The following is a 23,966-nucleotide window of genomic DNA, read 5'->3' as shown; positions in this document are numbered from 1 at the left end:
GATGAAGGGTCCCTGAGCTGATGAATGTGGATGCCCTCATACAGGAGCTGCAGTACAGAGTTAAGAATGCCATGGAAACCCGCCAGGCAGAGGCCAGGATCCGCTCCATTCAGCACAAGAATGGCTGGTTGCAAAATACATTCAAGAATTTCGCAGCTTGGTGGCCTGCTTGAAAGAATGGCCTGAACCTCTGTTGGTCTACCAGTTCCAGGTTGGGTTGAAACAGGAACCGTACCACAACTGCCAACCTGTGGGTATGTTACCAGCTAGTCACTAATGTGGAACTAGACCTGATGGGAGTACCAACAGATCACTGCCTGCCGGATGGCTGAAAGATGCCATGCAGCCCAAGGGGGGATGGGTGGTACCCTCCCGGGCCCCAGGAAGAAGCACTGCTGAATCCTGGGAGCCTGCTTCCAATGTGAGAAGGAAGGTCACCAAGTGGTCAATTGTATGGCTCTGCATCCAGCATCTGCATCGCAGACCCAACCCAGTGAAGGGGGGAAAAACTAGTGAAACCAAAGGAGAAGATGTGGGTTGCACAGCAGGTTGTGGAGCTCTCCCCCCATCCAGTGAACTCTGACTTCTGATAAGCCTGGCTTGGTATTTTAGGAGACAGACAGCGAGGGTAAGACAAACTGATGGTAAGTGGAACCATCACCCCGATGACTGCCTGGGTAGAGATCCTGGTGCCCTGCTTGGGAGCAAAAGACACCCTCACAGTCCTGTTAGTCTCTGGTGGCACCCAGTGCCTAATCAGCTTGCCGATGGTGGAAAAATTGGGGTTGAGACTCAGGAAACTAAAGGATTTGAACAGCTAGACAGTTCCCTTATGGAGGGGGGATTTACTAGCAACCTGCTTGACAGAACCAGTGAGCCTAAGGATCGGGAAGCATGTAGAGACTATTCGTTTTAGTAGCCACCAGAATGACAGGCTATGGTCCTGGAGCTAGCCTGGCTGAAGAAGTGGAACCCGGCAGTAGACTGGGGCGATAGCAAGTGGTGCATGAGAAGAAAGGGCAGCTAAGTAGCAGGAACTGAGGAGAGCACTGGGTGACAGCCACAAACCTGCAGTTAGGGAGTGAAAATGAAACCAGCTAATGCGCTAACAGAGGCCGAGGGGTTAGAACTATTTATTCTAGGGGAATGCTGCAATCTCACTGAGGTGTTCAGCGAGATGGAGTCGGATGTGCTGCCACCTCACTGTCCAATGGATTGCACCAATGAAATTATACTGGGGTCGGGGCGGAGCCAGCTGTCAGAGCACTGTCGAACGCTTGTCTTAGGTCCACAGGGCTCATCTGAGCCAAAGAAGCCTTGTGAAGGTGACGAAAGGTTTGAGTGATCTGTTGCTCTCTTGTCAGTCAGTGGCGATTGGCAAGAGGCGACGGAGAAAACTCAGCACCAAGCGGATCGGGAAGAAGATGGCCTTAATGGCCGCTGAAGTTGCCAGTTGGACAAAATAAGCGAGGAAATAGCTGAACAACGGTAAATCGGACTTGACTCAATTGATTTCCCAGAATTTGATGATTTGTGTATGTTAGATGCGATAAAAGAGAACAGTGGAAAGGGGAAGCCTGGAAAGAGAGAAAGCTGAAGGAGTGAAAAGACAGCGGCGAGTGAAAGTGACAGGAAGAACGCCCGGAAGGGCTTGACGTGAAGGAGCCAGGCTGCCGTGGATTAAGACTTGGCGCTTTAAACCACAAAAAAGAACTGGAACTAACTTTTATTACGTTAAGAACTCTGTTTGTCTTTGGGCTTTGATCTACCCGCTGAATGGCTTGGTTGATTTAAAAGGGACGATCTCCTGTCTGAAGCTTCCTTTCCCCCTCCCCCCGGAAAGAAATAGAACTCCATGATAGAATGCAATGGGAATGCTACAAAGACTTTTAGCTTTTTGAAACGTTGCTGATTTGATTGATGGTAACTCTTTGAATGTATTTGCCAGAGTTTGTATTTGTTTAATATTATATTGATTATATTGATAGTATTTTATAGATGGTTAAATACCTGGAAAGGGAATAACATAAAGGGGGGGAAAGTGGAAGAACGAAAAGAAGGAAGCAGAAAGCGGACATTTTGGGAGAAGAATAGGTGGTGGGAGAGTTTATTTAGAATGGCAAGTAACCCAAACTTAGCTAAGATTGGAGGAGGGAAAAAAAATACAGTTCAAGGCTCCAGTCCTATGATTCAAAGACCATTGGATGTTATGCTTCAAAAAGAATCCTCTAACCCACTTAAGGAACTGCAAGCAATGATGCAGGCTATCCAGGAAGTCATGATGAAGAATCATGAAGAAATAAAAACGGAACTGGAAGCAGTCAGGAATGTTACTGGAGAAATGAGAGAGAAGATCCAGGCAATGGATAGTAGGCTTGAAGTTTTTCAACAGCAAATCATTAAAAATGAACAGAAATTGGTGGCGATGGAGCAAAGATTGGAGGATGAAGAAAAGAAAGTGGAAGAGATGGGGAAAAATTTAATGGAGGCTGACAAAGAGTTAATGACAGTGGTAATATTATTGGAAGCGGAGAAGGCGTCACAATATCTTAGGTTCCAAAATGTTACTGAAGAAAGAGGAGAAGATCTTCCAGATAAGATGGCTGGATTGTTAGCAGGAGCTTTAGAGATGGAAAAAGAAGATATGATTGCTGAAATGGATGAAACTTATAGAGTGCAGACAAATTATGGAAGATGCCATAACCTTCCTAGAGAGGTCCATGTTAAATTTTTAAGAAAGAAGATTAGGGCTGAATTATTATACAGAACACGTGATGATCAGTTAGAATATGGAGGGAAACAAATTATTGTATTAAGGCAGGTATCTAAGAGGATGAGAGACCTCTGGAAAAATTACCTCTTCTTGACATCTAGGTTGCACCAAAGCGATGTTAATTTTAGGTAGTTAACATCTGAAGGGATTATTGTGACATGGCAAGAGAAGAGGTTCAGGTTAGATACAGTTGAGAAAGCGGAAGATTTTTATCGGCAATATTGTACCTCAGAGGAAGACTTGAGAGATTCTGGAGAAGGAAGAGTTATGGATGTAAAAAGAAGAGAGGTTGAACAAACATTGGAGAAAAGAGGGATAGAACAGAGTAGGGAAGAAATAAACGTAGGTAACGGTCAAAATAAGTTGGAACTGGGGAGAAGTTTAGTTGAAGCGAAAGAAATAAGAATCACCAGAAGCACAGAGGCACGGCAGAAACTGAATAATGGGAGAGGAGTATAAGATTTGATCAACAAATATTAGAGGGTTGAATGCTCCAGCAAAACGTAGGAAGGTTTTTAGTAATCTTCTTAAATTGAATGTGGATATTATAGCTTTACAGGAAGTTCATATAAAACTTGGCCAGGAATTTCTATTAGAAAGACCTAAATTAGGTCGACTCTATGTTTCACTCGATCGGAAAAAAAAGAGGTGTGGCTTTGTATGTTAACCAGAAGATAGTTTCAAAACAAATTTATAATGATAAAGAGGGTAGAGTTTTGATTGTTGAAGTTAAGCTTAACAAAAAAATATAATTTTTGTTGTAATATATGCTCCAAATGATGCTCAAGTATCCTTCTTTAAAAACTTATACAGCAGGCTGACAGATGTGGAGGGAGATTGGAGATTTTAATGTGATTGTATATAAAACTAAGGACCATAAATGTACAGAGGTAAGGAAAGTACATAAAAAAAATACTTCCAATTTTTTTTTTCGAGATGTGTACAGATTTTAGCTTACAGGATGTTTGGAGGGAGAGGAATTTGGAAAAGAGGGAATATACGTATTATTCTGGCAGACACAAATCATGGACTAGGATAGATATGCTTTGGTGCTCTAAAGACTTAGCCTCAGAAATATACGAAATAGATATGGAACCTAGTCTTTGGGCCGATCATAATCTGATAAGTTTTAGCTTGAAAGGCCAAAGATATAGGCCAAGATGGACTTTCCAAAAAGGGATTGTTAAAGATAAAGAATTTAGAGAAAGCATAGAGAAAGAAATGTTTTTGTTCTTCCAATTGAATGATAATGAGGATACATCCTTGCAGAACCTTTGGGACACGGCTAAGGCATATCTAAGGAGGATTGTTATTGTGTATACGGCTAAGAGAAATAAAGAGAAACAGCAATATAAGATGAGACTCGAGACAAATTATAAACAGGCTGAAAGATTGCTTCAGAGAGACCCTGGAAGTAAAAGATTGAAAATAAAAATGGATTTAATTAAACATAAACTTAATCTAGAAAAATCGGAGAAATATGCACAAAAATTACAAGCAGCAAATCAAAATTACTTTGAGCATGCAAACAAATCGGGACGGTGGTTAGCATACAAATTAAGAAAAAAGAAAGAGAAATCATGGATTACAAACTTGGTAGATGAAAATGGAGAAATTCAGGGGGAGGAGACCATGAAAAGGGGTATCGCTCAAAGATACTATGAAAATTTATATAAAAAAAGTAATGAGGGAAAAAGCACGGAACAGATAATAGAATATTTAGCAAAGACAGAGTTGCCAAAGATACCGGAGGAAATAAAATCTAAGCTAAATGAGGAAATAAGCATGCTTGAATTAACTAAGGTTATAAATAGACAAAAAATTAATAAGGCGACAGGTCCAGATGGAATACCTGCAGAATTATATAAACAGTTACAAAATGTGTTAGAGATCTTTAATGCAATACTTACCGAAGCTAAAATACCTAAATCTTGGTTAGAAGCAAATATAATATTGATCCCCAAGGCAGACGCGGAAAAAATATGGATACAAAATTATAGACCCATATCTTTATTGAATTCGGATTATAAAATTTTTGCTTCAATAATGGCGGAGAGATTCAAAAAGTATCTAATTGATCAATTGATCAGCAGGATCAAAACGGCTTTTTACCAAACAGGCAAATTAAACAGAATATGAGAACAATCTTATATATCTTTGAATTTTATGAATTTCACAACGATTGGCAAGTGGCACTACTGTTCCTTGATGCACAGAAGGCTTTTGATAATGTTAATTGGCAATTTATGATACAACAATTAAAAATAATGGAAGCCGGAGGGAATTTTTTAAATGTAATAAATGCAATATATTTCGAACAACACGTGCAGATTATAGTGAACGGAGTGGCCACTGATAGATTTAATATACAGAAAGGTACTAGACAGGGATGTCCCCTCTCACCATTGCTGTTTATTTATACTCTAGAAATTCTTGCTAGAGCAGTAAGGCAAGAAGAACAGATTAGAGGACTTAAGATTAAGAGAGAAACATATAAACTTCAGGTTTATGCAGATGATCTAGTATTTATTATGGAAGACCCAGAATATTCCGGGCAGAAATTATTTGAAATTTTGGAAGTTTGTGGAGAATATGCAGGTTTAAAAATAAATAAAAATAAAACAAAGATTATTACTAAAAATATGACTAATGTACAAAAAGGATCTCTCGAGAATAAATTAGGTATACAAATAGTTTCTAAATTTAAATATTTAGGGATAGTTATTTCTGCACGTTGCTCTTCAATCAAAAAAGATAATTATGTTAAATTAATACAAAAAATTAAAGTTGATTTAGAGCGTTGGAGAAATTTACATCTTTCATTACTGGGGAGAATTGCTGCTATTCTACCTAAATTGATATTTCTGTTCCAGAATATTCCAATTTATTTGGATAAGAAATTTTTTAAAGAGTTAAATAAAATAACTTTAGAATTTGTATGGTCTGCTCAGAAGGCTATAATAAAATTGAAGGCACTACAAGACGCTAAGGAAAGGGGAGGTCTAGGCTTCCCTGACTGGGAATTATATTACCTAGCTGCAGCCTTATCTTGGACTAGCGATTGGATAACTTTAGAGAATCATAGATGTATACAGCTAGAGGGTTTTGATCTTCAACAGGGATGGCATGCTCATATGTAGAAGGAGCAAAGTAGAAACTATCAATATTTTTTAAAGCACAAAGTGCGGTAAGAGTTAATTAAAAGTTGGAATGCAGTTAAATCACAATACTATACAAAGATCCCGATTTGGTTTTCTCCATCGGAGGCAGTTATACACCCCAACTTGCTTAGGAAAGATAAGGTTATTAGATACAAAGATATTTTGACGGAAGAGGATCTTTTAAAATCTAGACATGAGTTAAGACAACAAGGAATAGAGATAGAGTGGTGGTCTTATCTCCAGATCCAAGCAAGATATTCGAAAGATAAACATGATTGGAGTATTTATAGACAAGATACGGGACTAGATAAAATTTTGCTTGGTCCAAAGAAAAAATTTTGCTTGGTCCAAAGAATATTTATAAACATTTATTGGAACATAGGTTATTTGAAGAACAAGTTAAAGAAACAATGGTGATATGGGCGATGGATTTAGGACATAATATTAATTTGGATCAATGGCAACAGGTATGGATGCGAAACAATAAAATTACATTGGCGTCATCCTATAAAGAAAATTTGTATAAGATGATTTATAGATGGCATCTCCCTCCAGCAAGACTAGCCAAAATGTATAAAGGATACTCAGCCTTATGTTGGAAATGTAAAAAAGAAAGGGGCACTTTTTTTCATGTCTGGTGGTCATGTAAGGAAACACAGGGGTATTGGTGTATGGTTTGGAAATGGGTAACAGAAATGAGCATACAAAATATTCAATATAAGCCTGAGTCATTTTTGTTAGGAATTGTTGAAGAAAATGTTAGTAAAGAGGATATGTATTTATTTATTCATGTGGCAAGAATAGTATTCGCTCAGAATTGGAAAAATTCAGCTGTACCTAGTGAGGAAATTTTAATTTATAAAATTATGCATTGTGCAGAATTAGATAGGTTAACTAAAAGACTCAAAAATCAGGATGTTATGGATTTTTACCAAATATGGAATAAAATTTATAAATGGTGGGGTAAAAAATTTGGAGGTCACTGTGATGAGATAAGTTAAGATTGAGTTTAGAGTGATGTTTTTGTATAGAGTTTAATTAATTATGAATAGGAATGAACTGAGATGTTGGTCAAGTCTGATTTACCATGTTCAATGTTTTTAAACTTTTTCTTTTTTTGTTATTTAATAAAAATTTATAAAAAAAAAGAAAGAAAGAAATTATACTGGGGTCTAAACTGCTGAAGCCAAAGATGTATTCCATGATGTCTAGGGAGATGGAGGAGCTTAGACAAGGGGCTTTATCCAACCAGGGGATTCATAGACAAGGGGCTTTATCCAACCAGCCAAAATCAAGGGTGGCAACCCCTGTGCTCTTCAGGGAAAAGAAAAGAAAGTCAGGTCCCTAAGAATGTGCATGGATTATAAGGGATAAATGCCATTTGCATGGAGAACATGTACCCCCCCCCCAACAAAGGACATGTTGGGTTATTTGTCCAAGGGGAAGATTTTCACCAAGCTAGATTTGAGGGAAGCAGATTAGGGAAGGGGATGAGTGAAAGACCGCATAGAAATGGACCCAGGAAAGATGAGGGCAATCTTAAAATGGGAGGCCCCACTGCAGAGTTTCCTGGGGTTTGTGAACTTCTATAGGCAATTCATTCCCATGTTAGCATAGATAGCCCTACACATCGTGAACCTGCTAAAAATGGAGAATGGGACGAAGTCCAGACCAAGTCAACCCTTCAACTAGATGTTTGAATGCCAAGCGGCTTTCAAAAAGCTAAAGAGATTCTTTGCCACTGAGGCGATCTTGAGACATCCGAACCCAGAGGAGCCATTCGTGATCCAGGCAGACGCTAGTGACATGACTGGGGGGGGGCGGTTTTAATGCAGAGAAGTGGAAGGAGAGAACTTCAACCTTGCACCTATACGTCTCAGAAACTGCCTGACACAGAGAGATGGTGGGCCATCTGGGAGGAGACTTATGCTGTCTGCTAGGCCTTCCTCACCTGGAGGCAGTTCTTAGAAGGCAGTAAAATCCCATTCAAAGTTTGGACCGAACACAAGAAGCTGGAAACATTGATGGCCACAAGGAAACTATCCCCTAAGCAGGTTTGGTGGGCTCAGTACTTCAACCGGTTCAACATCACCTTACGTTATTTGTTGGGGAGGGAAAAATTTCCTCATTGATGCCTCTTGTGCCTGCCTCAATATAAGAGTACTAGGGAAAAGATAGTTAACTCTATCACCCCATCTAAGCAACTTGCTGCACTGGCACATGTGAGACAGCCACAGGACCCCCTTGATCAGGAGGAGACTCAATGATCCAGAGACTAAGAGAAGCCCTAGGAGGGGATGAGTGGTTCCAAAAGCATAAGAGAGACTTGATGCTGAAGCAAAGCTTAGCGTGGAAGGGGGGTAAAATGTATGTCTCAGCCAGCCAGAGAACCATGGTACTACAAAGCAGTGGTTCTTAACCTGGGCGATATCGCCCCCCAGGAGGCAATTTCATTTTTCAGGGGGGCGATGGAACAAAAAGGCGATACGGGGGCAAAGGAACGAAAAGGGGGCGATATGGGGGCAATGGAGCTAGAAGTTTTGGGGACACTTTTGAAACTTTTTCGTACAGTGAATCGCTGTATATTTATCATACAAAAACATCAGATCGCTCGCTATTAGTGGATTAAATTGTGAATTGAGCACGGTGATTTAAGAATGTGATTAACAAAAATGGTTCCAGACATCAAGTAATTGGCATCAGCTCACCAAGCATACAGCAGCCATTGATGTTCTTTTTTTTTTCTTTTTGTGTACATACATTTTTTTCGTTAATAATTGAGCTTTTATCGTATTTGCTTGCATTGGATTTCACGTTCGAGTTTTCGGCTTCGTTTTTGAATTTTTGTTGTAGTCTGTAAAACATGTGTGTCTCTTTGTATTGTACTTTTTTAGCGTGCACTCCAGTTCAATATTATATTTTCTTTGTGTCTTTTTAATCCTTTTTACAATGTGCGTGACTATATATACTTTCCTTGAATCTTAATTTAGTTTCAGAGTTTTGTCTTGAAATTCTTAGTTCCTGCATTGTGGTTTGTTCTTATGCCCTTTTTATATTTCTTTTTGCGTCTTAAATTTCACTTGTTATTCAGTCATTAAATGTTACTGTTTTTCTTGCAATTGAATTTTGTTCTCAGTGGACATTACATTTAAGTGTCTTGAATAAATAAGATAATAATGAAATACATGTATCACGAAGTTTGGGAATAAAGTGACGGGTGGCACCAAAATTTTTCACACAGTTGAGATATGGGGAAAAGACTGGAAATAAATTATTTGCATCGATATGGCCAGATGACAATTTTAAAGAAAACAATTTTAAAGAAAAGTGTTTGCATAAATTGAAGAATTATTTCCTATGTTGTGATTGAGAGGTTGTGTTGGAGGAGGGGGGCGATGACAACTTCCTCATTGGCTCAAGGGGGCGATTCGTTCAAAAAGGTTAAGAACCACTGCCTCAAAGGAGTCATGACGCGAAGCCACTTTGGCTTTATAAAGACACTGCACCTTATAAAAAGGCAATTTTGGTGGCCAAGGATGAAGAAGGACATAGAATCCTATGTGGTGAGTTGCCCTATATGTGCATCTATAAAGCGCTTGACAGGGAAACCCTCTGGATTGCTGCAGCCAGTAGCCAACTCAACCCTGCCAAGGGAGGAAATAGCCATGGACTTTATAGTCGAGCTGCAAAAAAGTAGCAGGAACTCTCTAATATGGACCGTTGTTGACCGGTTCTCTAAGCAGGCACATTTCAACACTGCTAACAATGGCTGTTCTTGCTTTGACAACATATGAAGATGCAGCCTTTTTCTTTCTTATTCTTTACTCTTAGAATTAGATGATGCTGGGAGAGGAGGCGGAATGTGGCGGAAGTTAGTTAGACATAACAATATTGTACTAGTTTGTTAAATAAGAGATGATAAGAATTGGCGGGTAGCAGAACAGGAGAGAAAGCCTGCTTTTCAAACTAATTGGACAATGTGATTTATGACTGTTAATTGAAGGAGGGAACTGTGCTTTGATACTATGTGCTCAGGGTAGGGGAATCCAGTTTTTGGCTTCAACTATGTTAGTGCTGAAGCTATGCTACTCCCATAAAGATTATTTAAGGTAAACAATGCCTCGAAGTTCTTTGAAGAGTTTCATCTGTCGGAACCATGACATTAAGCCAAAAACTCCAAACTTTCCAAATTATTTAGGGTCCTGAGCCCCAGTTGCTATCCCTAGACTTGGGGGATAAGCTGGCAAAGATTCAGGGAAGATTTTATCATGAAGGAAGACAAATTGCCTGAAGCCAGTTTCCCAGCAGCAGCTGCTATCCCAAGGGGGGGAAACAACAGCAAACAAGCTGGTGGAGAAAGAACTTTTGTAGGCTTCCCAGCTAGGAGCAAAACACAAGCAGCTGAAGAGCTGATCTGGTCGTCAGATTGGGACAAGCCCAGCGGAGACTCCAGATGCTGTGCCACCCTCAAGGGCTTCAAAAGCAGATGAGGTGGAGCTACAACAAAGGGATTCCTGCATATCGCATTCCCCAGACCGGTGGAAAGCTGCCAGGCCATCTGCCACTGAGGACTTGGGTGAGTGGAAATATCTGTCCCCAGCTCGTAATCAGTGGAATATTTGGCAGAAAAATTTGAGGAGTTAGAAGCGAGAAGCGGAGAACAACTCCTGGTGAGATAGGCCTCCAGCCCCACAGAGAGAGGGAACCCCAGCCTGGCCCCCCTGCAGGAATGGGGAATTTGGCAGCCCCTGCAGATGGAAGTTCAACAACTTTTGAGCTTGCATCAGCTAAAATAAGCCTTGCAACAGCTTGGGGTGGTGCAGAAGCCAGGAGAGCAACAGCTGGGGTATCCGCAAATGAGGAGATCCAGCAACAACCCCCACTCATCCAGCAACCATTGAGGGGCCTGCAGCAACAGCAGGGGGCACCACAAGCCCCCGCAGGCCAACTGCAGAGAAGACAACAGCAGCCCCCACCCAGACAGCAACCTTTGGGAGACCTCCGAAACTCGAGAGGCCAGTACTGCCAGTATTGCAACCATAGCAGGAGTGTGGCCACAGCCCCCAAATGTGCAACCCCTGGAAATACAGCAGCAGCCAGGGTGGGGCCAGCAGCAACTGGAGGTGCAACAGTCACAGTGAGGAGCCCAGCAGCCATTGTATCAGCAACCAAGGTGGGACCTTGGCTGCTTGGGATGCAACAGCCATAGTGGAGGGCCCAGCAGCCAGTGATTGCTCCACCTTTCAGAGCAACTTCGATGGGAGCACAGAGAAGCTGATTTTTTTTCTCAACTATGTGCGCTCTCATTTGAACCGCTGTGCCTATCTCTGTCCGGACCCAGGCACTATGGTCGATGTGATTGCGTCCAGCTTAGAGGGAGAGGCATCTGAATGGCTGAACAATTTATATAATGAGTAAGCCCCTGAATTGGAGAACCCCCATCTCTTCCTCCTGGGACTGAGACAAAGATTTGAGGACCCATCCATTGCCCTCAAAGCAGAAGAACAAATCCATAAGATAAAACAAGCCGACAGACCTGCCCTGGAGTATGTACAAGAGTTCCGCAAGTTAGCCGGTTGATTAGAGAGGTGGCCTGAGCACTCCATAGTCCATCACTTCAGAGAAGGGTTGGATGATCACCTCTCTCAAGCCTGCATCTATCGAGCGGTACCTGATTAGCTGCAAGAATGGTACCAGACGGTGGTAAGACTAGATGTCCAGCTCACCCGCTATAAGAAGTCTCCCCCACCTGAAGCTGAGTTGAGGCCAGAGCAACCCCAACGACAACCCCCCCGAAAACCTCCAACTGCTGCGACTGCTGAAAGACCCAGGCCACCTGCAGGCCCACCAATCAAGTGCTTCTGATGCAGACAGCAGGGACATCGAGCAGCGAACTGCCCAGTTCCCTACCCCAAACAGCAGGGCAGACTGGGACCAGCAGCGAGAAAGAAACCTGCCCAGCAGCCAATGAGAGAGAAATCCAACCAGATCACACAGGAACCTGTTGCCCAGGTCACATCTCCCACACAGGAGGATGCTGGGACTCAGGCTGGACCCGCCCCCGCTCTACCCTCTTTCGTCAGCAACAATGAAGGAGAGAACGACCCGATGGTGAGTCAACACGTCCCACCTTTCTCACTGCCTGCCAAACTCATAATCCCTAAGTTGGGGGCACAGGCAGACTTAAAAGTGCTAGTCGATTCCGGATGCTCCCGATGCATCATTAGCTTGCCATTTACCATGAAAATGGTCATGCAAGCAAAACTGCTCTCCAAACCCATGAGGTTTGAGCAAGCCGATGGCTCCCTGATGGGAGGGACTTTAGTCACGCAATTAACTGAGTCCCTATGCCTAGAAATAGGTGAGCACTGGGAGTTCATTCGCTTCATGGTGGCTCCGAAGATGACTGAGGCTGTGATTCTAGAGCTAGCCTGGTTGGACAAATGGAAGCCATTTATCTGGTGGGAGAAAGGAATAAGAACTGTGAGGCTACCTATAGGGCTAACCCCCCCCCCCAACAATTCAACTGATGTTACAGAAAACTTTAGGCCACCTAATGAGCAAGCGCACATGGCTGCCTCGCCGCCACCAGACGAGCCACTCATCCCCAGTGAGTACCGGGATCTAGTGAGGCATTTAGTGAGAAAGAATGCGATGCCCTGCCTCCTCACTAACCCAATGATTGTGCTATCGAACTGTTGCTGGGAGCCAAATTCCCACAACCGAGAATGTACACTATGTCCCCCCTTGAAATGGAGGAGATACAGTGATACATGGATAAAAACCTAGCAAGGGGATTCATTGAACGGGCCAAGTCTGCTGTGGGAGCCCCTGTGTTATTTAAAGAAAAAAAATATGGGTCTCTTTGTCTCTGCATTGATTATGAAGATCTGAACACGGTGAGTGTGGAAAATAAATAACCCCTCTCCCTCCTGAAGGACTTACTAACCCACCTGGCAAAGGGGAGTGTCTTCACTAAATTAGATCTGACCAAAGCATATTACCGGGTAAAAATAAAGGAGGGAGATGAGTGGAAAACTGCCTTCAACTGCCCCTTGGGAAACTACAAGTTCAAAGTCATGCCATTTGGACTACAGGGGACCCCAGCCATATTCATGCAGTTGATTAATGAGGTCCTACATGATCATTTATACAAAAGGGTTCTGGTGTATCTTGATGACATCCTGATATACAGCACGAATATGACTGATCATATAAAGTTGGTGAGAGAAGTGTTAAACTATTGAATGCCAAGCTTTATGTCAAACTGTCAAAATGTGAATTTCCCCAGACCCGATTAGATTATCTTGGCTATAGAATTTCCAACGAGGGCATTGAAATGGACAAAGCCCAAGTAAGGACTGTAATAGAATGGCAGCCTCCAAAGTCTTGCAAACAGACTTCTGGTTCCAGATCGCAGCACTAGTGGACGCACGGAGAGACTGCTGTCCCTGCTGTCCGGTTTTCCTTCTTTGGGAGACCCTGGAAAGGGTCGAAAGTCGCTCTGGAGGGGCGACCACCATTGGGGAGGACCCTCAATAGATCACGGAGGGGCGGCAGCCTCTCCGTTTGATCCGAGGCAGCTCCTCAGTACCGAAGAATAAAAGAGCGGCCATTGACATGGCAGCTCATCAAGTCGCACCAGCCGAAAGCCCAAAGCACTACCAAGCATGATGAAAGCAACTGGAGGAGTTGGGTGAGACTTTACTTTACCTTTTCTGTTTCCCAACTATTTTCCTGTAAAAGCCTTTGTAAATACCCTTTTTTCCCCAGCTTAATTCTGTGGCTTCTGCCTACTCCGGAAATATAAAGTTAAGGGGGGGAAAGGACAACAAGACTAAATGACCAAATACCTGGATTTGTAATTTTTGCATACTTGGGCTCCCAAAAAGTTCTTCATTTTTACAAAAACTTATTTTATTTCTTTGCTAAGCTGGAAAAAAAGGAATATTTTCCTTCTCTGAACTGGATAAAAGCTCCACTTTGTATGTTACTGGGACATCTTGTGACAAAATTTGCTACAGCAAGTGAAAAAAATTGTTTCTGACTGGGAGATTTCTGAGACTAAAATTTGTTCTTGACATTAACAAAAAGATAAGAACTTGAAACAGCTGGGTGGTGAAAATAACTTTCTATAGTGGAAGTGGACAGTTATTGACTTTTATTAAAAATAGCCTCCACTAAAGGATTATTCGTAAACACTACAGAAATGGAGGAACACCACCCACAGCTTAATTTCAAACTTATACTTGAAAAAATCTTAGAGGCTACTAAGCTAATGAATTCTAGACTGAAAGATATATGGGCCACCTTAAAGCTACAAAACGCAGCTTTGACTTCAATAGATGAACCTACAACCCAAAAAGCAACAGAAGAAGAAGGAATTAATATCAAAGTGTATTTTAAAGAATGTCAGTTACAATTTACTCAGAACTCCGATACCCAAACTTTGAGCTTATTTAAAGACTCTACAACTACAACAGCAACAGAAACTGAAGAAAGTAATACTAAGATGGAACTTGCTGAGGACTTACATACATAATATACTGAGAATCTAGATCAGGGGTAGTCAACCTTTTTATACCTACTGCCCACTTTTGTATCTCTGTTAGTAGTAAAATTTTCTAACCGCCCACCGGTTCCATAGTAATGGTGATTTATAAAGTAGGGAAGTAACTTTATAAAATTTATAAAGCAGAGTTATAGCAAGTTAAAGCATATAATAATAATTACTTATCAAATACCAAACACGACAAGTTGTGTTTCTACCAAACAATTCTACTTTGGTTTCATCTGACCATATGACATTCTCCCAATCCTCTTCTGGATCATCCAAATGCTCTCTAGAAAACTTCAGACAGGCCCAGATATGTACTGGCTTAAGCAGGGGGACACGTCTGGCACTGCAGGATCTGAGTCCCTGGTGGCTAGTGTGTAACTGATGGTTGCCTTTGTTACGTTGGTCCCAGCTCTCTGCAGGTCATTCAGGTGTGGTTCTGGGATTTTTGCTCACCGTTCTTGTGATCATGTTGACCCCACGGGGTGAGATCTTGCATGGAGCCCCAGATCGAGGGAGATTATTAGTGGTCTTGTATGTCTTCCATTTTCTAATTATTGCTCCCACAGTTGATTTCTTCACACCAAGCTGCTTGCCTATTGCAGATTCAGTCTTCCCAGCCCTGGTGCAGATCTACAATTTTGTTTCTGGTGTTCTTCGACAGCTCTTTGGTCTTCACCATAGTGGAGTTTGGAGTGTGACTGTTTGAGGTTGTGGACAAGTGTCTTTTATACTAATAACAAGTTCAAACAGGTGCCATTAATACAGGTAATGAGTGGAGGACAGAGGAGCCTCTTGAAGAAGTTACAGGTTTGTGAGAGCCAGAAATCTTGCTTGTTTGTATACAGGTGACCACATACTTATTTTCCACCATAATTTGCAAATAAATTCTTTCCAAATCAGACAATGTGATTGTCTGGATTTGTTTTCTCGTTTGGTCTCTCATAGTTGAGGTCTACCTATGATGACAATTACAGGCCTCTCTCATCTTTTTAAGTGGGAGAACTTGCACAATTGGTGGCTGACTAAATACTTTTTTGCCCCACTGTAAAAGCAGCAAGTCTGATGAAATTACATTTAATTAATTAAATTATTAATGAGATCCCTGAGGCTGATGCTGCGAAACTAAATACTGGATATCTGGCTCAATATTTGTAAGGAACAAATGAAGGTCTCCTCTTTCAGAAATATTCAGGCGGTTTCTTTCTTTGGTCATAATATGATTAACAGCACTAAAGCCTGATTCCACAAGATATGAGGTAGGGAAAGGTATCAGTAAACTGAATATCATTTTCCACATATTTGGATATAAGGCAGGCATTTTTTTTTACTTTGCCATAGGTTTTCATATCCACCACTATCGAATGTATGTTTACTTTCGTCATCATATCTAATTTCTAACAGTTCTTCTTGACAAGTTATATCAGCCTCTTCAATATTTGTGGTAAAAGGATTTTTCATTCAGTCATACACCTTCAATTTCAAAATATCTTCAAATCGTTTTTCCATGTCCAATTTAAGTTTGTTGAGGTGGCTACTGAATCTGTCAATATCCTCTGGAGTTACATCATCTTTTATAGATGATAATTCAGGAAATTGATGAAATTCTCTCTTCAATAGATTATAACAAAGTAGTTCAAGTTTGTCAATAAATAATGACACAATACTTTGGCAACCTATAAGAGTCTTATTATTATAGTTAATGATGAATGGAGAGTTGTACTTAGATGTTTTCCTACAAGATGTTGTCTGTGCACCACACAATGAATACATAAAACATTTGGCACTTTTTCCTTCAAATAAGCAACAAATCCACGATAGCAACCTACCATTGATGGTACTCCATCAGTAGCACATGCAACAATATTATTCAAAGGAATATTATTTTTTGTAAAGTATGATTTCACAGTATTAAATATAGACAATCCTCTTGTATCTGTAATGAGATTTATTGTGAATAGCATTTCTTCTCATAATGTATTGTTTTCGTCAAAATAACGTATATATGCCATCAATAAAGCATTATTATCTGCAGTGATAGACTCGTCCAATTGCATAGAAAATGAAGTGTTTTGGAGAACACTTATCAGTTTTTTTTCAACATTAGCTGCCATTTCATCAATTTATCGCTTTACTGTGCTATCGCTTAGGGGCAACGTTTTTAAATTTTCAGGTATATCCTGATGCATTACTGTTGAAATAAATTCTTTTATAGAGGGTATTATTACTGTTTCTCCAATATTATAGCTTTTACCACTTTTTGCAATTAATTGTGAAATGCGATAAGTGCAAATTAATCCATTTTCGTTCGCTGCATATTGTTTCTTAAATGATGCAACGATTGTTGAACGATTTTGAAATTTTTATATATTTCCTGAAAATATTCAATGGGCTTGTCCTTATCATTTGAATGCTTTGTAAAAAGATGTTCTCGCAATCGACTTGGCTTCATTGCCTCATTGGATAATGTTTTATGACACAATAAACACATTGGGTGTTGTTTATTTACAACAGATTCTATGAAACCCATCTTCAGATACTCTGGCAAATAGCCATGAGCGTATTTCTTTTTTTGAGACATGGCCTCTATCTTGGTCTTGAGGGAATGCCTGGTGGAGTCTGGTTTGCCCCCGATCCATGCCTGTCACAGCAGGATGAAGAGAGAGCTTGTCAGAGATGCCTGAAACCTCTATGACTGAGGGCTCTGTGAGGCTCTCAAAATGGTGGCCGCGCCAAAATTAGCGGCCGCTTGTATTTCGGCCAGGCCTTCCCAGCCTTGAGGGGCCCTGAGGGGAAGCTTGTTGTTCGTTGTGTCTTTGATTTCCACCCTCCAGAGCCGAAAATGAGACACTTGTGGTTTTATCTCGTTGCGCAGCCTCTGCTGCGATCCAGATCATCGAGGAAGTCGACGGGAGCCTTGCGACAATGGCGCACTTCGGCGAGGCTCTCTGGCCTCCGAGAGCTCCGCAGGGGGTCGCACAGCTGAGGCTAACACCCTGCGCCTGCTGGAAAGCTCTGTGAGCCGATCGGAGGGCTCAATGGATCTGAAAATTTAAACGGCTCGATTGAACCCCTACCGCCCACCATGAAAGCTGGAACACCCACTAGTGGGCGGTAGGGACCAGGTTGACTACCACTGTACTAGTGTGTGAAATAAGAGATGATAAGAATTGGCGGGTAGCAGAACAGGAGGAAAAGCCTGCATTTCAAACTAATTGGACAATGTGATTTATGACTGTTAATTGAAGGAGGGAATTGTGCTTTGATACTATGTGCTCAGGGGAGGGGAATCCAGTTTTTAGCTTCAACTACGTTAGTGCCGAAGATATACTATTCCCATAAAGATTCTTTAAGGTAAACAATGCCTCGAAGTTCTTTGAAGAATTTCATCTGTCAGAACCATGACAGCACATTTCATACCATGCCTGAAGCTCCCCTTAGCCTGGCTTCTAGTGAAAATGTTCATGCAGCGTATTTACAGATTATCTTGGACTGGAGGGGTGCAGTTTATTGCAAAGTTCTGGTGGATACGTGATCCTGATAGGCTCATCCCAGGGGCTTAGCTCCGCTTTTCATCCCAGATGAAACTAGCGGATTAGCAGAGTGAGCTAACTTAATGGTGGAGCAATACCTAAGGTATTATGTAAATTATTAGCAGACTAACTGGGCTGAGCTGCTGCTGTTCATTGAGGTGACTTACAATAACTCGGTGCATAGCAGCAAAGTACATAGCAGCACTCCTTTTAAGGTGGTTACGGGCATTGTGTTCATAGTCATGCCAGAGCTTTACCCCAGGACCCCATCCTCTGCAACACTGGTGGAATGGGTGAACTGTCTGAGAGGCACATGGGTTACAGTGCGCAAGGCATTAGGGAAAGCAAGAGAGGCCCAGAAAAAGCAAGCCGATCGGAAGATAACCCCCCCAAAGGGAGTTCAGGATGGGTGATAACGTGTACTTGTCCATAAAGTATTTAAATCTAAGACAGCCCTGTAAAACCTGGGTCCTAAATATATAGGCTGTTTCCCTATTGTGCAGATTATAAACTTGATGACAGTGGAGCTACAGATGCCAAGAAGTCTTAGGCGGGTCCACCCAATTTTTCATTGCAGTCTGCTAAAGTCCGTTCAAGATTCCAAGCTAAGGCTAGTTGGAGGAATCCCTCTACCTCAAATCCTTATAAAAAGGGAGGAACACTATGAGATTAAGGATGTCTTGAACCACCAGAGAAAGTTGCAGTTCCTTGTGCAGGGGAAGGGCTATCCCATAGTTAATGCTGAATGGGTGGCCACAAAAGACATTAAAGCAGCTAGATTAATAAAGAAGTTTCATGCCAGGTGCCCTAAATGACCAAAGTGAAACTGTGTTTTGAAAACGGTAAATTGTTTATGATATTGTATGTTTGTGTTCATTCCAGATGTATCTTTCTTCCAGGGGTTTGGCATGTCAAGAGTGATTTGCTTTTCACCTAGTTTCTTCTCCACTCTCAACTTGACAACAATCGGAAGGGGGGTGGTTGAATCTGCAAATTGTGAGGCCCTGCTCCCTATTTCACGGTCACGATGTGCAGGTGTTTGAACAATCCAGGCAGTTCCGATAACAAAAGGAGCATAGTTGATTCCACAATGCAATGGACTGAAGGGAAGAATTCCTTTCTTGGATTCAGTAGCTGGACAGCTGACACCTACCCGCATGGTGACAAATCACCTCCTGCTTTTTTCATCCTTCCTTCCCAAATTTAATGAAAGAGACTACAACAGGAATATCAATGATAGTGATAAAAAGGAATTACAACTTTTAATAGAATAGAAAAAGATCCATGCAATATTAATACACAACTAGCTTAGTCCTTTAACATGTTATTAAAAATCTAGATCATGTACAAACATACTGCTCTATTCTCTTGTTTCTCCAATATAAAGCTGTCTTGAAAATCAATGAAAAAAATATTTTTCTTGAATCCTCCCTGTGTTTGGACTGTTCTTTTCTTTCTGCCTGATTGAGATTATTTTCTTAACTGATCCCTGGACTCAGTGAAGCCAAAGTTTCACATGAAATGTCAAATGCCATATTTTTGGAGTGTAGTGAAGTGTCACATGTATATCTTTTAAAATTACATGTTTTTCTCACAATGTTGAGATTTAAAATAATTTGAGACAAAAAAGCCATGAAGAACATGATTAACTTATATGATTGAACACCCCTCGACTTTATAACTACAGAGATTGTATAGCTTTTATTACAGAGAAAAGCCCTTTCTTTCAAAAAGCTGTTGTTTAGATTTATTTTTCAAAAACTCAGTTTTGTTCTTTATTTTACTCATTTACGTTTTACTATACAAATGGTACCACTTAATGCATAATCTGATTGCAGAAATCATTTTCATTCCTTGGTCCTTATAGCTTCATAGCTTTTTATGTTTTTAGATATTTTTATTAGAATATGTATTTTTGTAAAGTTTTTCTTGGTTTTGTTCTTGAATCTTCCTTTGTAAAGCAAAGTATAGACATAAACAATTTTTTATCCTTATGAATCTCTTTCATATTTGCCCCTTTTCAGGTTTGTATTTTTTTCCAAGAAAATAGAATAGAACAGAACAGAATAGAGCTGGAAGAGACCATGGAGGTCTTCTAATCCTGCCCCTTGCTCAAGCAGGAGAACCTATACCATCTCAGATAAGTGACTGTCTAGTCCCATCTTTAAAACCTCCAGTGATGGAGGGCCCATGATTTCTGAAGGCAAGCTGTCCCACTGGTTAATTGTCCTCACTGTTAGGAAGTTTCTCCTTGTCACTGTACCACTGTACCCCAGCTTTAAAAAAATTGACGCCCATCTTTTTTCAAAAATTATTTGAGGAGTCCAATAAAGCAAAAAACCTTTAAATCAGAGATTGTAGTGTTTTGGATTTGATTTGAAAGAGGAACTTTGGAATATGCAAGAGTGTAAATGCAGCACTTATTTAAAACTCATTAAAACAGCTATATATTTTTTCCCTCTTCCATTTTTGTAAACAAAGAAGTAGTGGATAGGGCAATTGCCAATTGCCCACGGCAAAGATGGCACATTGTGCTTTGTAAATGACCTGATAGCGCTAGCACTTAGGCTTATATATTTTATAGCACTCTCTGAACGGTTTATAATGTCAACATATTTCCCCAACAATTTGGGACCTCATTTTACCGAGCTCAGAAAGATAGAAGGCTGTGTCAATGAGCCTGGCTGTGGGCAGATTTAGTTTGCAATATTGCATTCTAACTACTGTGCCACCATAGCTGTTTTCTTATGTATTTATTATCAGTGAGGTTGACTTCCATAATTTTAAAATTAATTTCCCCTCATATATCAGGACTATATATTCTACTTCACAACATGATCAATGCTCTTAGGGAAATTTTCCTCTTAAAAAAAAGATTTTTGGTAATTAAAAAAATAGCACCAAAAACCTATGCAAAAGTGGGAGCACAAGGAAAATGTGTGTTGTCCTTGGGTCCTGATCACATAGACAACAACAGGAGAGAAACATTAACTATATTCTAGTCTTTCTCTTTTCCTTTCCTCCTCCTCCCTTGATATCCAGGTTATGCCTTCCTCCTTTTCCAAGAGGAGAGCTCTGTTCAAGCCCTGATCAATGCTTGCCTTGAAGAAGATGGAAAGCTTTATTTGTGTGTTTCCAGCCCTACTATCAAAGATAAGCCTATAAGTTTAAAAAAAAAAAAGCTATAGATTATAGGAAGAGAAATATGAGTATTTTTTTAAAAGCCTCCAGAACAAGTTGTAATATATCTGAAGACTTTTTCTAAGAGGATGGTGATGGAAACATGTTAAAATGAAATTTAATTTTATCATAAAAAAATTAATGTAATGCTAAATTGAGTGAACAAGTTCCCCAATGAATAAAATGGGAGAGCTTAAGCAATATTGTTCCGCTTGTCCCTACTTGCCCCCCCCCAAATAATTCTCCAAAGTTTCTTTTCTCATCTGATAACTTTGGAACATACCAATAGTTTACGGTTATTCTTCTGTTATGGGTTGTAAGCTTTACTGGCATTTTATATAGATTCATAACAGTATCACCACATAAATGCACTTACAATCATGCAACTGCTTTGCTTTAATAGGTTCAGATCCGCCCCTGGAACTTAAATGATAGTGACTTTGTAATGGATGGTTCACAGCCTTTGGATCCTCGAAAAACTATTTTTGTTGGTGGTGTTCCCAGGCCGTTACAAGCTGGTAAGTGTTAAACCAAAGTGCCACAATCTTCTGAAGTCACCCTCATCCTCCCAAACCAATGTTTGTTTATTTTTTAACTGGGTCTATGACTGAGAAGAAATAATCACTTTTACAAATTTCCCCAAAAGTTCAAAGTAAAGTCCAGTGCACAATTCCAGAGACCCTGATGATTGGTTTATGGTACTGTGGGCAGCTGAGGCTGATATAAAGAACAGGGATACAACCTCTCGCTGTAGATTTACATACATTACAATATATGTTTGATCATTGCAGCAGAATAATTGATTGGCTTTTAGCCAATGTGTATTAATGAAGTCAGGATGACTAGGTATGAAAGGGACATTACAAATGCTGTTTATTGACTTTTACAAAAACAGGTCTTTTTCTCTAGAAAGTTACTTTTCTATATGTGTCATCTAATAGTCTTGCTTCCTGTTTTCACTATCCCTTTAGTCTGTCTTAACATTCTTTAGTGTCTAAATGTTTTATGGTTAAGTCAACACTTTATTACCCTGGGAAAGAATTTGGGGAGGGTTGGAGTGTATCTATTCTAATGCAATTTTCCCATTTCAGTGCCATTTATCCTAACTTAATTTCAGTCCACCTCCCAAACAAAACAATGAGAGAACCCTGCAATCAGACAAAGTCTTTTCATTGGAAACAAATAGCAAACCAACCAAATTCAAAACTACACCCCTCAGTAGGAAGGATAAGGCATCCAGTTGCAAGCAAATAATGAAATATGGGCTCTAACTTTGAGACAACGTTCTTTTTCTCCCTCCCCCATCAAGTTCCACCTGGGTCTTCAATAGTAGCAGAGGGAATCTCAAGCCTACAATTGGCCTCTCTGAGCATAGTGGGAGCAAATTTTGACAGGGGTGTCAAACTCAATTTCATTGAGAGCCACATTAGTATTATGGTTGCTCTCAAAGGGCCAGGTGGGTGTGGCTGGTTTAACATGACTGGCTCAATGTCACTCACATTGAGGGGTGCCTGTGGGGGGGGGCTAGGCAAGGCTGGGAGCACGGATCTGGAGTTCTTCAGCAGAGGAATATGAGACCAAGGCAAACGCCAAAGCCTCATCCACTAAAGGAGCCTCACCCGTATCCCAGATGCGAGATCGAAAGGGGGGGTGGCCAGGCTGCAGACAGGACCTGGCCCATGGGACAAAAGGCAGGCAGATGGGAGTGCTGGGCATTACGAGCTGAGCGTCGGTGGGGGCCAGCTCTGGGTTACCCTCCGCCACTTAGCAGGGCTGGAGAAGGGAACATGGCACTCACGGATGGGGAGACAAGAGCACGGAGCTGCACGAGCTGAGCATCCAGGTCACCCTCTCCACCATGTGGCAGGGCCAGAGAGAGGAATGCAGCACTCACAGCAGATGGGGAGACAGCACAGGGTGAAACGAGACACCTGTGGACAAGGATGGCTGTGCCCCATGGAACACCATGGCTCGAGCAGAGAGGAGGCCAGATGCAGTAGCAACGAAGGGTGACCAAGGGGGCTGAGAGAGGTGGGGCAAGGCCAGGCACAGCAGGACTAGAAGAACGAGCTTTAGCTGCTGCCACGCATTGCCAGCTCCTATGTGCTCGCCGCCTGCAGGGGGAGCTGAGGCAGCAAGGTCCAGCCACATGCTGTTTCAGGGAAGCCCTGTGGGCCAGATCTAACCACGTCATGGACCAGATCTGGCCCACAGGCCTTGTGTTTGATATGTATGATCTAAAGCATGCATAATGAAAACTCTTTCAGCCCACATTCCCATTCCATCTAGACCACAGGTATCAAACTCGCCACATCACATGATGTGTTGTGACATTGCAACTTTTTTTGTTTTGCCAGAGCTGGGGTGGGTGTGGCCTCCGCATGATGCAACCGGCTTATAGGCCGGTAGTTTGACACCCCTGATCTAGACAATAGTCTGTGGAGGTAGGCCAGGAACAGGTTCTAGTAGCAAATCTTTCTTCTGTATTCATGCAATCCGGAATTTGGTCATCAATCCCCAGTAGGTTGTAATCTACTGAGAATTAGAGAATATTATAAATAATATTTTGATAATATTATAAGTAATAATTGAAATATATAGATTATATAATATAAAACCATGAATTAATATGCACATATTTAATAAAGGATCCAGTACTGCAGCTAAAAGGGCAGGATTATCCCTTTACATTTTGAAGATACAACAAGAGAGATTAGAACAAGTAGAAATTGCAGTAACATTAGACATTGGAATATAGCTTA

General features: G+C 41.1%; 1 protein-coding gene across 1 annotated transcript in view; it reads left to right on the top strand.

The window, feature by feature from the left end:
• The window catches only part of CPEB2 (cytoplasmic polyadenylation element binding protein 2), a 227,180-nt gene extending 203,508 nt beyond the window's left edge, over positions 1-23,672 (top strand). Inside the window, exon 8 of the mRNA XM_039343494.1 lies at positions 21,608-23,672. Within this exon, the coding sequence (XP_039199428.1) occupies positions 21,608-21,636 (29 nt within the window). The 3' untranslated portion in view covers positions 21,637-23,672. The remainder of the gene's footprint in view (positions 1-21,607) is intronic.
• The last annotated feature ends 294 nt before the right edge of the window (positions 23,673-23,966 follow it).

This window comes from Crotalus tigris, unplaced genomic scaffold (assembly GCF_016545835.1).
Source record: "Crotalus tigris isolate CLP2741 ecotype Arizona unplaced genomic scaffold, ASM1654583v1 scf7180000017855.1216408, whole genome shotgun sequence".
NCBI classification, from domain to species: domain Eukaryota; kingdom Metazoa; phylum Chordata; class Lepidosauria; order Squamata; family Viperidae; genus Crotalus; species Crotalus tigris.
The sequence above is the reverse complement of the archived record's forward strand: the minus strand, read 5'-3'. Positions and strand labels throughout refer to the sequence as shown.